A 15,574-nucleotide genomic window follows, 5' to 3' on the forward strand; every position below is an offset into this window, starting at 1 on the left:
TCTTTTTATCTTTTTACCTATCTATCTTTTTTATTTTCTTATATTTCTATCTTCATATCTTTCCATCTTTCTAGCTTTCAGCCTTTCAACCTTTCTATCTTTCTATATTTCTATCTTTTTACCTATCTATCTTTTTATCTTTCTTTCGTTCTATCTTTCTATTCTTCTATCTTTCTATCTTTCTTTCTTTCTATCTTTTTACCTTTCAATCTTTTTACCTTTCAATCTTTTTATCTTGCTATATTTCTATCTTTCTATCTTAATATCTTCCACTCTATCTTTCTACCTTCCTATCTTTTTATCTTTCTATCTTTCTATTTTCCTATCTTTCTATCTTTCTATCTTTTTACCTTTTTACCTTGCTCGGTAGAGAGTATAGAGCCTGATAGCTTCGTGTTTCGATATATACATATTTAGACCTACCAGTTTTTGGTAGAGAGGATAGAGTTTGATAGCTTGATGTGTGGATAGATGCACCCTTAGACCTACCTGTGTTCGGTAGAGGGTATAGAGTTTGATAGCTTTGTGTGTGGATAAATACATACTTAAACTTAACAGGTTTGGTAGAGGTTATAGTGTTTGAAAGCTTTGCGTTTCGATAAATACATACTTAAACCTACCAGGTTCGGTAGCGGGGATGGAGTTTAATAGCGTTGTGTGTGGATTGAGACACACTTTTTTTTGGAGTGTAAGGCATTTATTACAAATGGATAGACAGATAGATTTTCAGCTAGATAGATAGACAGATAAACAACTAGATAGACAGATATATAGAAAGATTGACAGACAGACAAATAGACACCTGTGCAAAGAATTAGCAGAAGATTTATTTGAATTTGTATATGCTGATTATTCTGCAGTGCCGCCATTAAGCTACTATATATATATATCATGTTTTTATAATTTATGTATATCAGGCTAATTCGTATATCTATCCATCTGTCTATCTTCCTATCTACAAATCTATATAATCCATCAATATATGTATTTATTTGAATATCTATCTATTACAGTGGTAAATTATGAATCTAGAAGCCATAGTTTTTTCAACCCGACTTTATAATTCATAAAATAAAATATACGTAAACTATTTTTAAACTAACTGATTGATTGTTTTGATTGTAACTAGTGAGATCCTTAAAACTGTGAAACAGGAGGACACCATTTTTTTAAGACATCAAATCCGTTTAGATGATGTTTTAACCGAAATAGTTTTAACATTAATAGCTAACTGAAAACTGCAACGTTTCATGTTCATTGAACTTTCCAAATCATCACTTTGAGTCTAACTGTCGTCTTTATATTCCAGAGTTGAATGAGTTCAACACTCTCTTTAAACACAGTTTTATAATTGAGCAACCCTATTTAAAGAACAATTTTATAAGATCAATTAAGATGTCTGCATTCATTGCTAGTCTAGGAATGTTTGTTGCAAAATAACCAGGAAAACTTGACATCCAAGAAAGTCAGGAAAAAAATATTTCAAAAAAAGTTCGTAAAAGTTCATTTGCTTGAATAAAATGGAAACACATGAAAGAGATATATGGAACATGGTTTTTCTAAAGGTTTAATCAATGTTTATCTCATTTTCTTTTAAATAGAATATACTTTTCTTATTCCGTTTGAGTGGAAATTCAATACATTAATTACATGAATATCTTTAACTTTGAATGATTTGTGTTCTATTTGTTGTTCCCCATCCAAAATTTAAAAACATGCGAGTTTTCTAGTCGTAAATATACTTTTTCTTCAAAATTTTACTCAACATTTTACAAAAAGTAGGAATTTAAAAATGTTTTCCATTGTATGTTTGAGTTCAAAACACAATTAGTTGTTATTATTTTAACAAACTAAATATTTTTCAGTTGCTGCAGAAATGCACGAAAGTACAAAAATCCGCAGTTAATGAACTGTACTTTAGCTTAAGCCTGTGCATGCTAAATTTATCCATTATCTCAGGCCTATGTATATACTATAGGCCTACACGTGCCGGAGGCTTAGATTGGCCTCTTTTTTGCATTAGAATTCGAAGAGTTGTGCCGTGGAGGCCGGTGTGGCCTAATTCCAGAGAAAAGTCTAGACATTGAACAGCCTTTATCTCGGGGGACAGAGGTTGCGTGATTTTCAGGATATGTACTTTGCTATTTATCTATCTATCTATCTATCTATCTATCTATCTATCTATCTATCTATCTATCCAGGAATATTGATCTGAAAGTATAAATAATTGATTTCACCATTTATCTCTGTCTTTTCTTATCTTCAAATTGATTTTATTTGTCGATCGATTCTCAATAGAAAATACATTAATGATGAACTTTAGAATTTAATCCTCTAGCATTTCTTCTCTTTTTACCATGCTTCTCCTCCTCTCCTATTGCTGACACGGCCATTATTATGTTCTAGCTAGGGAACCCAGCTTTACCTGGAGCCTAGGGTTTCCCCAGAAAAAGTCTACCTACTCAACATTGATAAATTTGTAAACCAAAAACATTTTCGCGGTTCTACCGATACCCTTGGTTCCGTGGATCGTTCGAACGTTCAGAATAAAACGATAGTTTTTTTCTGAACGCACAAATTTTCCAAAAGATTTTATTCGCACAAACTTTTCTTTTTAAATGAAATACAGGGTGTTTTTTCATCTTGTCAATTTTGATTCTTCTCTAATACAGGGAAAACAGAAAATAGATGATTATTCTAAAAGATGTTCAAAGTGTCCGCCCTCCAAACAATGGTCGCTCTTTTCCGGACGTCGGCTCAACTTCCGACTGGGAGGCAGACCCAAAATAATGCTCCGATCTTTTTAAATTTTAAAACAACCTAGGCCTTGTTATAGAGAGGGTTCCCTGGAAATTACAGATAGATCAGTCGAAAATGAGGGCGCAGCTTTAAAAACCTTGCCCCTCTCGACCATGTTGTTACACAACTAAAAAATTAAAAATTTTTCTAAAATTTTGTAAGAATTAAAGAAAGAAAATATGAATTCAGTAACCTCCCATAATAAGCTTTCCATATCTGTTTTCAAAACGGAAATATCATAAAAAATAAAAAATTATTAAAGTTTCTAAATTGACAAGATTAAAAAACATCCTGTAAATGAAAAATGAACGAACAAAACAATTAGTTTTGAACAATTGAAAAAAATACTACCCCCCCCCCCCCCCACCAACCCGGTTTCTCCCTAGATATATGAATGTTCATATTATATATACATAAAGGTTTTCATAATTTATCATTTTGTAGAATTCATTTCTGTCCAAAATCCTTCCAAGAATTTTTCTTCAGTCTATTTCTGAATGTGTGTAGCATTTATTACTATGCATTATTTTTTATTTTATGTATTTTTCTTTATATTTTATTACTAAACTAGCTAAAGGCCCGGCGATGCCCGTGGAAAAAAAATTCAAGAAAAAAACATTTGAAAAAAAAATAATTTTGTAGAAAAATAATTTCGACTTTTTTAGCCTATGTCACCCTCCGGCTACCCATGAGTGTCCACAAAAAAATCAGCCCATGCGGTCAAGCCATTTTGCCGGCTATAGGTAACATATATATATGAACGTCTTGTTTTATTATATAGATTTGTATTTGTTTAAAAAATCACTTGCAAAAAACAAATATAACTAATTATATTGAATATTATAAACTTTTATTTGAAGAAAGCGATTCTCGAATTTTTAATTTAATTTTTTATTCTCATTTAAATATATATATATATAATATATCACCATGCAATAAACATAATTTTTTAGATATTAAAAAAATCGTCCAAAAAGAACATTAACATTAAAGAGAACTTGCGAAATTAACATTAAAGTTGGCTTTAATTAATGATTAATGATGCTACAGATAATTTTATTTTTTTAAACGTTTTTTTTGTAAGATTTTGTAAACCAATTGAAACGGGGCCCACCATGTTTTCCATATAATAATTTGGAAATTATATTGGAAGGTGGGTGGAACAGCTGTTTTGACGTCGATGTTTTGATCATAACTTTAATCAAGGTCATAATGCAAGGAAAGTTATTTCAGAGGTGTACGCATCTTTTGTACAGCAGTGTAATGTTTCTGGGCGGTAATGTAAACACAAGACGGATGGATCCAATGTCACAGCCTGACATTGGATCCATATTTTTCATAAAAAATCAATGAAATATTCTGGTCATAGGAAACTATTGTGTGAATTGTCAAAATTATCAAAATTTAATGCTTTTAACCTCCTCGGATGCTAAACGAACACTGATGCACCTATTCTTGTTTACAAATTCCGCCCAGAGAGAACTGGTTTCAATAGGTACACAGAATATACGCAACTGCAATTAACTTTCCTTGCATTATAACCTTGCGTTTGAAAATGGCAGAAAATTAGTAAATTAGAATACATTAACACTGTGAAACAAGACGTACACTTTGTTACGCAAAAATCGAGCAGTGTTTTGCCAATAAATACTTTGAAACTTAAGCTAAGAACAAGTACGTTGCATATTTAGATTTTTTATGCCAGGGCTACAAAAAAAAGTGTAAGTGACTGTGTAAGCTAAACCCAAGCCATTGTGACGCGTGACGCTTTAAAGTCCAGGTTTTAAAAAAAATTTATGAATAGCTTAGTTATATTAGATAAAGCTCTCTAGATATGAGTGAATTAAATCAAACTCGGGCCCACTCTAAGTTAAAATTAAAAATTTTAATGTCATCACAAAACTGAAGCAATTGAAATTATTGAATTTTAAATATTGCTAGGTTTATTTTAGAGAGAATTTGTAAAAAATTACTGTTTGTTCACTTTTGTGACATGGCCGTGGGATTTTTAATGGATTTAAATTAAAAATAAATTTTTTCAAGGAATCCGCAAAATCTCGAATTTTGATTTTATTTTTAAGCTGACTTTTCAAGCTCTCCTTTCATTCATTTTGGAATATTTTATTTATTCATTCATTCTTTTAAAGTATTCTAATTATTTTAAAAATTTAATCAATAAACTCTTATCTTGGACTTAATGCATTTCATGCATTGACACTTTTATATCCTTGTTTCTATCATTAATACAGGGTTCTAACTAGAATTTATCTATCTATCTATCTACCTATATCCTTGTTTCTATCATTAATGCAGGGTTCTAACTAAAATTTATCTATCTATCTATCTACCTATATCCTTGTTTCTATCATTAATACAGGGTTCTAACTAGAATTTATCTATCTATCTATCTATCTATATGCTTGTTTCTATCATTAATACAGGGTTCTAACTAGAATTTATCTATCTATCTATCTATCTATCTATATCCTTGTTTCCATCATTAATACAGGGGTTTAACTAGAATTTATCTATCTATCTATATCCTTGTTTCTATCATTAATACAGGGTTCTAACTAGAATTTATCTATCTATCTATCTATCTATCTATATCCTTCTTTCTATCATTAATGCAGGGTTCTAACCAGAATTTATCTATCTATCTATCTATCTATATCCTTGTTTCTATCATTAATGCAGGGTTCTAACTAGAATTTATCTATCTATCTATCTATCTATCTATATCCTTGTTTCTATCATTAATGCAGGGTTCTAACTAGAATTTATTTATCTATCTATCTATCTATCTATATCCTTGTTTCTATCATTAATGCAGGGTTCTAACTAGAATTTATCTATCTATCTATCTATCTATCTATATCCTTGTTTCTATCATTAATACAGAGTTCTAACTAGAATTCATCTACCTATCTATATCCTTGTTTTTATCATTAATACAGGCTTCTAACTAGAATTTATTACCAAACTTGAAAATAAACAAAGTTATAAATTTTTGCGGATAGATTAAAAGTAGGATATAAAAAAAGAAAGAAAAAAAAGAGAGAAACAAAGAAAGAAGAAACAAACCAAAGGAAGAAATAAACTAAGAAAGACTGAAAGAAAGAAAAAAAAGAGAAAAAAGGAAAGAAAAAAACAATAATAAAAGAAAGAAAGAAGGAAAGAAAGAAAGAGTTAAAAAGAAAGAAAGAGATAAAAAGAAAGTAAGACAGAAAAAAGAAAGAAAGAAAGAATGTAAGACAGAAAAAAAGGAAAGAGCGAAAGAAAGTAAGAAAGTAAGAAAGTAAAAAAGAAAAAAAGAAAGAAAGAAAGAATATATGAAAGTAAGAAAGAAAAAGAGAAAACAAATGTCTAATTAATTTAAGCTATTTAACTTAATTAATGATGTAAAATAAAAGTATATTTACAAATCAGTGACATTAAAATGATTTAATGTAAACCCGGTTTTTATCAGTTTTGAGTTTAATGGCCTATATACATTTAGAATTATAAATCTGCGGGTTTTATTTCCTGTGAGCGATAAGAACTTAATAAATATTATTTGTCTGAAAAATTTCAATTCACTTTGAGGGTAAATTTCAGCAGACAAATTGGACAGAAAAATTGGACAGACAAATTGGTCAGACAAATTGGACAGACAAATTGGATAGAAAAATTGGACAGACAAATTGGACAGACAAATTGGACAGACAAATTGGACAGACAAAATGGACAGACAAATTGGACAGACAAATTGGACAAACAAATACGAGTGTTGTTATTTTTGTAGTAAATTTTATTCGTATTTTGAACTTCTTCTCCTCCTTCTCCTTCTTCCAACTTCTTCTTTCTCCTTCCTTTCCGCTTCTCCTCTTTCTCCTTCTCCTCCTTCTCATCTTTCTTCTTCCTACTCCGTCTTTTTCCTTCCTTTCCAATTTTTTCTTTTTCTCCTTCTTCTCCTATTTTCCTATTTCTCCTCCTTCTTCTCCCTTTCCGCTTCTCCTCTTTCTCCTGCTTCTCCTCTGCGCTCTTCCTTCTCTTCCTTCTTCTTCCTTTCCACTTCTCCTCTTTCTCCTTCTTCTCCTCCGCGCTCTTCCTTCTCTTCCTTCTTCTTCCTTTCCACTTCTCCTCTTTCTCCTGCTTCTCCTCCGCGCTCTTCCTTCTCTTCCTTCTTCTTCCTTTCCACTTCTCCTCTTTCTCCTTCTTCTCCTCCGCGCTCTTCCTTCTCTTCTACATTTCTTCATAAATACATATTTCATTTAAGGACATTTTCATTGAGACACTTCAGATTCAATCCCAGATTTAAACTTCTAGGAAACACCCCGATTATCCTGCACAATAGATCCCCTACAAAGGATAGGAAGATCGAAATGTTAATTAAAAACGCAGTTGTTTATAAAGCCAGTTGTTTGCTATAAATGCTTTACAGGCATGATGTTCTTTATTTTCAAAGATACAGAATTTGAGCCACGTGTACAATTCCTGTTCAAAAATATGTGTGAGTTTAATTCGATTTAGATTGTGTAACTTGTATATATTTATGAAATAATTTTTTATTATTTTTATCATTTCTTTCGATATTTGTTAATTTTTCCCACGCTTTCAGTAAATAACAGTTAAACTCTTATAATTGAACATTTATAATTTGAATAAAATTCTTATAGAAAACAGACTCATCAGCAATATAATATTTATTTGTGTAAACTTTGATCTAACCATTTGTTTGTCAACTCTGATGTTTTTTAGACCAGCGGCGGCATTATTTGCTCTCTTATTTCGAGGCATAAATTCGCAAAACTTTTAGAATAAACGATTTTATTGTAAGACAATTTATGTTCAGTTGGAAAAATGCAAGATAGATATGTTTTTTATAGATAAATTTAAATAAAAAAAAAATAAAAGTCATATCTTTATCGATGATTCATTTCTATTTTAAGTTTTAATTCATGTTTCACAGTATAGTATTTCTAAGAAGCAAAGTTCACTAGCAACACGATAAATATAAAGGTTAATGGACAACTCATAGATAATTTCAATATCTCATACCACTGACATCAAAGCATTGTAGGACGTACTATTCATCTTTTTACCCTATCACGTCTGGGGGCGGATGGGGGTGGGAGATCCACCCCTCTGTTGTTGTTTTCTATATAACTTAAAAACGGCTGAAATTACTGACTTCTTTACTTTTTTAACATCATATAAAAAATTTTGTCAATCAGTTAAATGCCGGGTCGGTGTTTTAAAAAAATAAGAAATGCTTAATAACTTTTTTATTAATAAAGCTATAGGGCTACAATTTATATATTTGAAAAGCCCTTGAAAAATGAATATGGTACATGTTGATATTTGTCAAAATCAAACATGACTACTTTTAAAATGTTTTCCGACACACTTTTTGAACTTTTTTAAAATCCTACCGCCTTGCACCCTCACCATTACAGTTACAGGTCTAATTATTCTAATGAGCAGGCAAAATTGGACTAGGAACATGTATCACACTCCTCGATCTCAACTCAAAGGGCAAATTCATAGAGGGGGTGGAACCTTCCCCCCCCTCCCGCCTCCTCCCCAATCTATATTAAACAAAACCCAATTGAGATATGGTTAAAACACCCTTCAAGCAAGAAAAACAAAAACATCTTCCGAATTTTTGATCAAATAATGATTTAAAAGCCCGCACGCCCTTTGATAAATGCAGGGTTGCAATTATCGCGTTCAAATTTAAGACATTGGAAAAACTCTAGAGTTAAATTTAATCAAATTGAATTTATTTCTAAAACCAATAAGAGGATAACTGTTTAATGTACAAGAATAAATATGAATATTTAATACAAAAATTCTACTTCTTTAGCGTATAGAATTGATCTTAGGTCAGACTTAATAAATAAATTGTTTTTTGAAAACAATCTTTTTTTAAAACAAAAATGATCATTTTTGAAAATGGCTGTTTTTAGAATACAATTATTTTTAAAAATGATCGTTTCATTTTTAGTTTTTTCTTCATTGTTTTTAAAAAAAAGATCTTTTTTTTTGAAAAAGTGGACATGATAGGTCCTTACTTCCGTCTCATTCATAAAATTTCTAAATCCTAAGTTAATGGATTTTTTCTTTGAAAAAAAATGAATCATCTAAAAAAACAATGTCTACACAGTGAACGAACACCTTATCTGGTCAAGAATTAATGTAGATAAAAAGGGCGATTGCACAACTATTTTTTAATTAAGATAAGTGATATTATTAACATAGCGTACATGTATATTTTGATGCAGTTACTTTTATTGGTTACTTAAATAATGTTGTGCTCAATGTCCTGTTTGGCTGACATTTTTAGTGGAGACCCATGGAACCCTGGGGTGACATGAGCGAAAAAAATATTCCAAAGTGTGTGGGTTCAAGTTTTACAGGCAACGCCAGGCACTTCAGCTAGAAATGTTTAATCTACTCACAGGCCCAAAATGTTCAATGAATAGGATAACACATCTTTGTCAAATAGAACCAACAAAATCACTAGGTTGTAAACTGTTAGTCTGAATACTGTTAGTAAAGCCACAGCACTCCATTGAATTCTAAATAAGCTGAAACAAAATCCAACGAAAGTAAACGCTGTTATAATACTAGCAGTTCTCATGCATTGTTTAGTGATAACATCCTTTGCAAGCACTATGTTTTCAGCAGCTCTTCCAGTATTCCTTGAGGGATTAGGAGGGTTCTGATCCCCAGCAATGTCCATTACTACAGTTTCTTGAACCGATAGCCTTCTGTGAGGGGAGAGAATCCTGTGTTGGGCACATGAAGGGAATGCTTCAGTATGTTGTAAAACTTTTTGTCTTATGTTATCATCTGAAGAATTAGGAGAATTCTGAACCCCCACAATGTCCATTACTACAGAATTAAGATCTGTATCTTGTACCGGTTGCCTTCTGTGAGGCAAGAGAATCCTGTGTTGGCCGGATAGAGGGATTGATTCAGTGTGGTGCAAAATTTGTTGTCTCCTGTTATTATCTGATAAATTAGGAGAATTCTGAACCCCCACAATGTCCATTACTACAGAATTAAGATCTGTATCTTGTACCGGTTGCCTTCTGTGAGGCAAGAGAATCCTGTGTTGGCCGGATAGAGGGATTGATTCAGTGTGGTGCAAAATTTGTTGTCTCCTGTTATTATCTGATAAACTAGGATAATTCTGAACCCCCACAGTGTCCATTACTACAGTATTAGGAGCTGTGTCTTGTAATGGTTGTCTTTTGAAAGGCAAGAGAATCCTGTGCTGATCCCTTGGAGGGAAGGATTCAGAGCGCCTCAAAACCTGTTGTCTCCTAGGAGCTGAATTAGAACTTAAGGTCTTAGCCTGATTGTCATTGACTTGTTTTAACACTGTAGGTTGCACTTGGCAAATGCTCCTCCTCATTTTCAAATACTCTTTTCCTATCATGAAAATCACTCTTGCTGTTTCCAATAGTACGAAAGATATCACCAACATCTTGAAGAAGGGGATTATTTGACAAAGCTCTTCATCTGGAAAGGATGGAGATGGTAGTGTTACATTGTGTTCTTTGGATTCCATAATTCCCATTTCTACTTTAAAGATATACATTGTACTAGTATATCTGTTGTTTTCATAGCACATTATAGTTGTATATGTGTAATCAAGGACATTTAAGATAATTACCAGAGCTCCTGCAGGTATAACCCCGATCGATGGTTTGATTTTGTGGAAAACAACTGGATATGTCACCAATAAAAGTCTTCCGCATGTGAGAGCACAGGCAGCTACCATAACTGATATTACAGATACTCTGATTGAGAATAACCCAACACTAATAGCAGGGTACATTGCAACCATCTGCCTAATTTGTGGATTCCAGAAGCAGGCCATGAAAGACATAAACCAGCTTCTGATTGCCGCAAGGCCTAGAATGAGGATCAAAAGTGCCAGGATCCTATTGATTAAGTTTTTATTAGCGGGTGGTCTAGAGTTTAAAAAGCTAAGTAATAGTGCTGATGTTGGTAGGGTTAAGAGTAACCCCAAACAGTTAATGATGAAAGTATAGATGTTGGGCATATCAGGTACTAGAACCAGAAGACCAGTATATACTATTATACACAATATTTTCAACAATGTTAGTGCGAGCATTTTCATGATGCCCCAACCTCTGGTTCTACTAGACTGATTACAGAAGCAAAAAAGGCTTCTTTATACTTTCAGAGGAAATTTGAGATTGCTCTTGTATTAGAGGATGCTATTTTTAAAGAAGAAAGTTAGTGAAGTAAAAATGCTTTTATTTTCAAATTTTGCTCATATACAATATTGATAATAAAAGATTATTTCCACATAAAAAGATAAAAGATTTTTTTCAGGCAGCCTTATATGTGTAGAATGTAGAATTTTAACAAATTTAAAACAACTAAATTAGTGTCCCAGCTTTAGTCTAACTGATAATAGCAAATTGATATTAACATTGAATTACATCTTCACGCTTGGTTGACACACTATACAATACATGCAACAGGTCAATGTCAAACTTTGACATTTGCTACAGTTTCAGAATTATTTAACTGACATATTGCAAGTAATGTTTTCATTGATAGCATGGTGTGATCCAATTGATACATATGATCCATTCCAAACTGGTACAACAATTTACTGGTAAAAGTATATACAATACATACATTCATACCCTGACCCATTGTAAAGTCGACCCAGCACATTTTGTTCAACACAGGAACTGAATTTTTGGTCATAAACTCAAATTGTCTAATCCATATATCTTTAAAATCTAATGATGTAAACCTTACATATTTCAAACTTAGATTATTTGGTCTATCATAATTCATAGTTTGAAATATCGAAGGTCTACGACATTGGGTAGCAAAGATATAGAGATTATAAAAGTAGAGTTTGTGACAAAAACTCAGTTACTTTATGTGGTCAAGATCTAGGCTCTTTGCTCTCAACTAGAAAAGTCAAGGGTAAGAAATGCGGTGACATGGAAACGCCTCAACACGGAAATGTCTCAAAAAAACGGACTCATAAAACTAATTTAATGTCGTCTTCTCTCATTAAAAAAAATTTTACAATTATTTAACCATTAATTTAGGGTAAGTTGCTGTGCTAAAGGAGTTGAGTTTTTGCCACAATCTCTGATTTTCTAATCTCTATATCTTTGTGACCCAATGTCGTAGACCTTAGATATTTCAAACTATTAATACGTACAGATAAAATAATCTAAGTTTGAAATATCAAAGGTTTGCACCATCAGATTCCAAAGATATTGGAATCAGAAGATTTTAATTTGTGGCAAAAACTCAATTCCTTTGATCCAACTGGTCATATCCTCGTACTGTAATATAATTGGTTACGTCCTATATTTCAATAATTTATTAAAAGTACAACATTTATGCCATATTTGACTGCTTTTACTTGTGACTGGGATTTAAAACTAAGTGTTGTTAACTGTTTCATTTTGTTAATTGTTTTTCATTTCATGTTTATTTCTAAAAACAAACAAACCATTTATTTTGAATTTTGAAAACGTAAAACAAACGACAATTTGATTGTTTTTAAAAACAAATAAATTTTTGACATTCAAATACAGATTATCAATGATGAATTATATTGGAGAGTCATCATTAATGGACTATAACACCCTTTAATGAAGGGCTGTTGTTTCCAATCGTTAACAATGATCAAAAGTACTTTCTTTAACATAACAACAAACTAAACATAAAAACAATTTCTATGTTTTTTAATGATATTTTTGAAATCAATAATTTTTTAAAACAAACTACTTGTTTTCGTTCCAACCCTAAACACAACAAAGCAGCTAGCTCTGTGTTGAAGCACTGATTAATGTCTGACACCGGTACAAATGTTTGGTGGGATAATCTAAATTATGAATTAATTCTATTTTTATACTAAAGTTATTGCACTGATAATTTGATTAATCTTTTTGTTATTTTTTTATTTGGCGTCAAAGATGTATACACTATAGTGCGTTATATTTATCTACAGTGGTAGGTGATTATATCAATAAATGAAAAGACTTTAGATTTTCATGTTGATTTAAATCAAGCTGTTAAACAGCATCGATACACATAAACATGACTGAAAATGAGTCCACAAATTGCAAGAAAAAATGCATTTACAGCATACAAAAACAGATAATATTCGATACTACACTTATAGAAATATCCTGAAGCATTAGGGATTGCAGCCTTATTTCCGCCACATATGGGAGATCAGCCTTCCTTCTTTGATTGTTTGTTGATACTACCGATCTTCTTGGCTTTAGCCTAGCCTATCCTACTCATGCTACCTCGTGGAGCTAGATCATTGGCCTTGGTTAAAAATAGAATGTAAGGTCAATATTGGCTTGGCTTTAACTAGTTCGTGCATGATTTCTAGAGGGGCGCCTTTCCAATGGACAAAATATCTTGAATATATCTATACATGAGGTGGTTCATTCCACCCTATGTCTCATCAGACCTTTTGCTGTATACAATGAGGTAATGAGATTATGCTTACAGGCCGAACAGGCAATCTGAGCCTAGCTCTGGGTCTTTATGAGAACTGAAGGGGTTAAATCAATGGAGCTGTCCCTACTCCGAGCTACTGAGCTCATGTTGGTTACAATAGAAGTCAAGAGAAGCTATCAATTAAAAAAACTTTTCATTGATTACATTTACACTTGTAATTTGAAATAAGATTGTCAACAATCAAACTTGAATAAATACAATCACCTACCTCTAAATGTGGTTTAAAAATCAAGGTATAACTGACTGTTGCCTAGAATAATATTATATTAATTTATCAAATTAATCAATTGTCCAGTTTTCAGTCAGCAGTTAATTAAATTCATTAAGCAATTGCAGGCACACACATTTGCCTTACCAATCTCATACAAGCAACCCTCCCGAATCTTGCAAATTTGGTCTGCTTAAGCCAAACAAAAAATTACTTCCTTTTGGTGAGAAATTTTCTTCTTGTTCTATTTCACACAGTTAGCTCTCATGAATCAGAGTTAGGAAAATTGAATTACATTTTATTTTTTTTCCGTCTGCATACATACATACATACAGGTGAACAAGAAGAACTAGGAGAACTAGAAGAACTAGAAGATAAAGAAGAACCCTGAGAACCAGGAGAACTTGGAGAACTAGGAGTACTAGGAGAATCAGGAGAACTAGGAGAACTATGAGATCTAGAAGAACTAGAAGTACTAGGAGAACTAGGAGATCTAGGAGATCCAGCAGAACTAGGAGAACCAGGAAAACTAGGAAAACTTAAGAAATTTGGTAACCAAGAAAACTTGGAGACCTAAGAGACCCTATGAGAACCAGGAGAACCAGGATAACCAGTAGAAGCAGGTAAACTAAGAGAACCAAAATAATCAAAAGACCAGGAGAACCGGGAGAATTAGGAGAACCAGGAGAACTGGGATGACCTGGAGAACCAAGAGAATTAGGAGAACTAGAAGAACCAAAAGAAATTGGATAACAAGGAAATGCAGCAAAGTGTGGCATTAACAGAATTGTGTGATTCCCAAGAATACTGTGATAACTGATAATATTCTGATTACTGAGAATACTGTGATTACTAAGAATACTGTGATTGCTGAGAAAACTGTGATTACTGAGAATGCTGTGATTACTGATAATATTGTGATTACTGAGAATACTGTGATTGCTGAGAAATATTGAGATTACTGAGAATACTGTGATAACTGATAATATTGTGATTACTGAGAATACTGTGATTGCTGAGAAAACTGTGATTACTGAGAATGCTGTGATTACTGATAATATTGTGATTACTGAGAATACTGTGATTGCTGAGAAAACTGTGATTACTGAGAATGCTGTGATTAATGATAATATTGTGATTACTGAGAATACTGTGATTACTAAGAATACTGTGATTTCTGAGAATACTGTGATTTCTGAGAATACTGTGATACCTGAGAATACTGTGATTACTAAGAATACTGTGATTACTGAGAATATTGTGATTACTGAGAATACTGTGATTACTGAGAATACTGTAATTGCTGAGAAAACTGTGATTACTGAGAATACTGTGATTACTGATAATATTGTGATTACTGATAATATTGTGATTACTGATAATATTGTGATTACTGAGAATACTGTGATTGCTGAGAAAACTGGGATTACTGAGAATGCTGTGATTACTGATAATATTGTGATTACTGAGAATACTGTGATTACTGAGAATACTGTTATTACTGAGAAAACTGTGATTACTAAGAATACTGTGATAACTGATAATATTGTGATTACTGAGAATACTGTAATTGCTGAGAATACTGTGATTACTGAGAATACTGTGATTACTGAGAATACTGTGATTACTGAGAATACTGTGATTACTGAGAATACTGTTATTACTGAGAATACTGTGATAACTGATAATATTGTGATTACTGAGAATACTGTTATTACTGATAATATTGTGATTACTGAGAATACTGTGATTACTGATAATATTGAGATTACTGAGAATACTGTGATAACTGATAATATTGTGATTACTGAACAAGCACTTTGATGTTTATTACAACCCATAAACATAGACTTCAAGTTTTTATCAATACGACACTCATCCACCCTCGTTGTGTCACGAACTTTACTAACTTTAAATCTTTCATGTTTATATTTTTTGTAATTTTTGACATCCTTCTCCTTCCATTTCCATATTTTTCCATCCGTTTCCTTCCTTTTCCAAATTTTCCATCCGTTTCCTTCCATATCCATATTT

General features: G+C 32.1%; 1 protein-coding gene across 1 annotated transcript; it reads left to right on the plus strand.

Annotated features, from left to right (window-relative positions):
• Positions 1-14,125: 14,125 nt before the first annotated feature.
• LOC111718458 (UDP-3-O-acylglucosamine N-acyltransferase-like) lies at positions 14,126-15,364 on the plus strand. Its single transcript, XM_023494061.1, has 2 exons — positions 14,126-14,163; positions 14,488-15,364. The coding sequence occupies exons 1-2, from the start codon at positions 14,126-14,128 to the stop codon at positions 15,362-15,364; spliced, it is 915 nt and encodes a 304-aa protein (XP_023349829.1).
• Positions 15,365-15,574: the final 210 nt, after the last annotated feature.

The sequence above is a fragment of the Eurytemora carolleeae genome, unplaced genomic scaffold, assembly GCF_000591075.1.
Source record: "Eurytemora carolleeae unplaced genomic scaffold, Eaff_2.0 scaffold78, whole genome shotgun sequence".
Taxonomy (NCBI): Eukaryota; Metazoa; Arthropoda; class Copepoda; order Calanoida; family Temoridae; genus Eurytemora; species Eurytemora carolleeae.

Excerpts from the sequence above, each read along its gene's own strand:
- LOC111718458 (XM_023494061.1), top strand. The coding sequence starts at position 14,126 with ATGAGAACCAGGAGAACCAGGATAACCAGTAGAAGCAG. Across the intron at positions 14,164-14,487 it reads AGGATAACCAGTAGAAGCAG|AAATATTGAGATTACTGAGA; the intron begins GTAAACTAAGAG and ends GTGATTGCTGAG.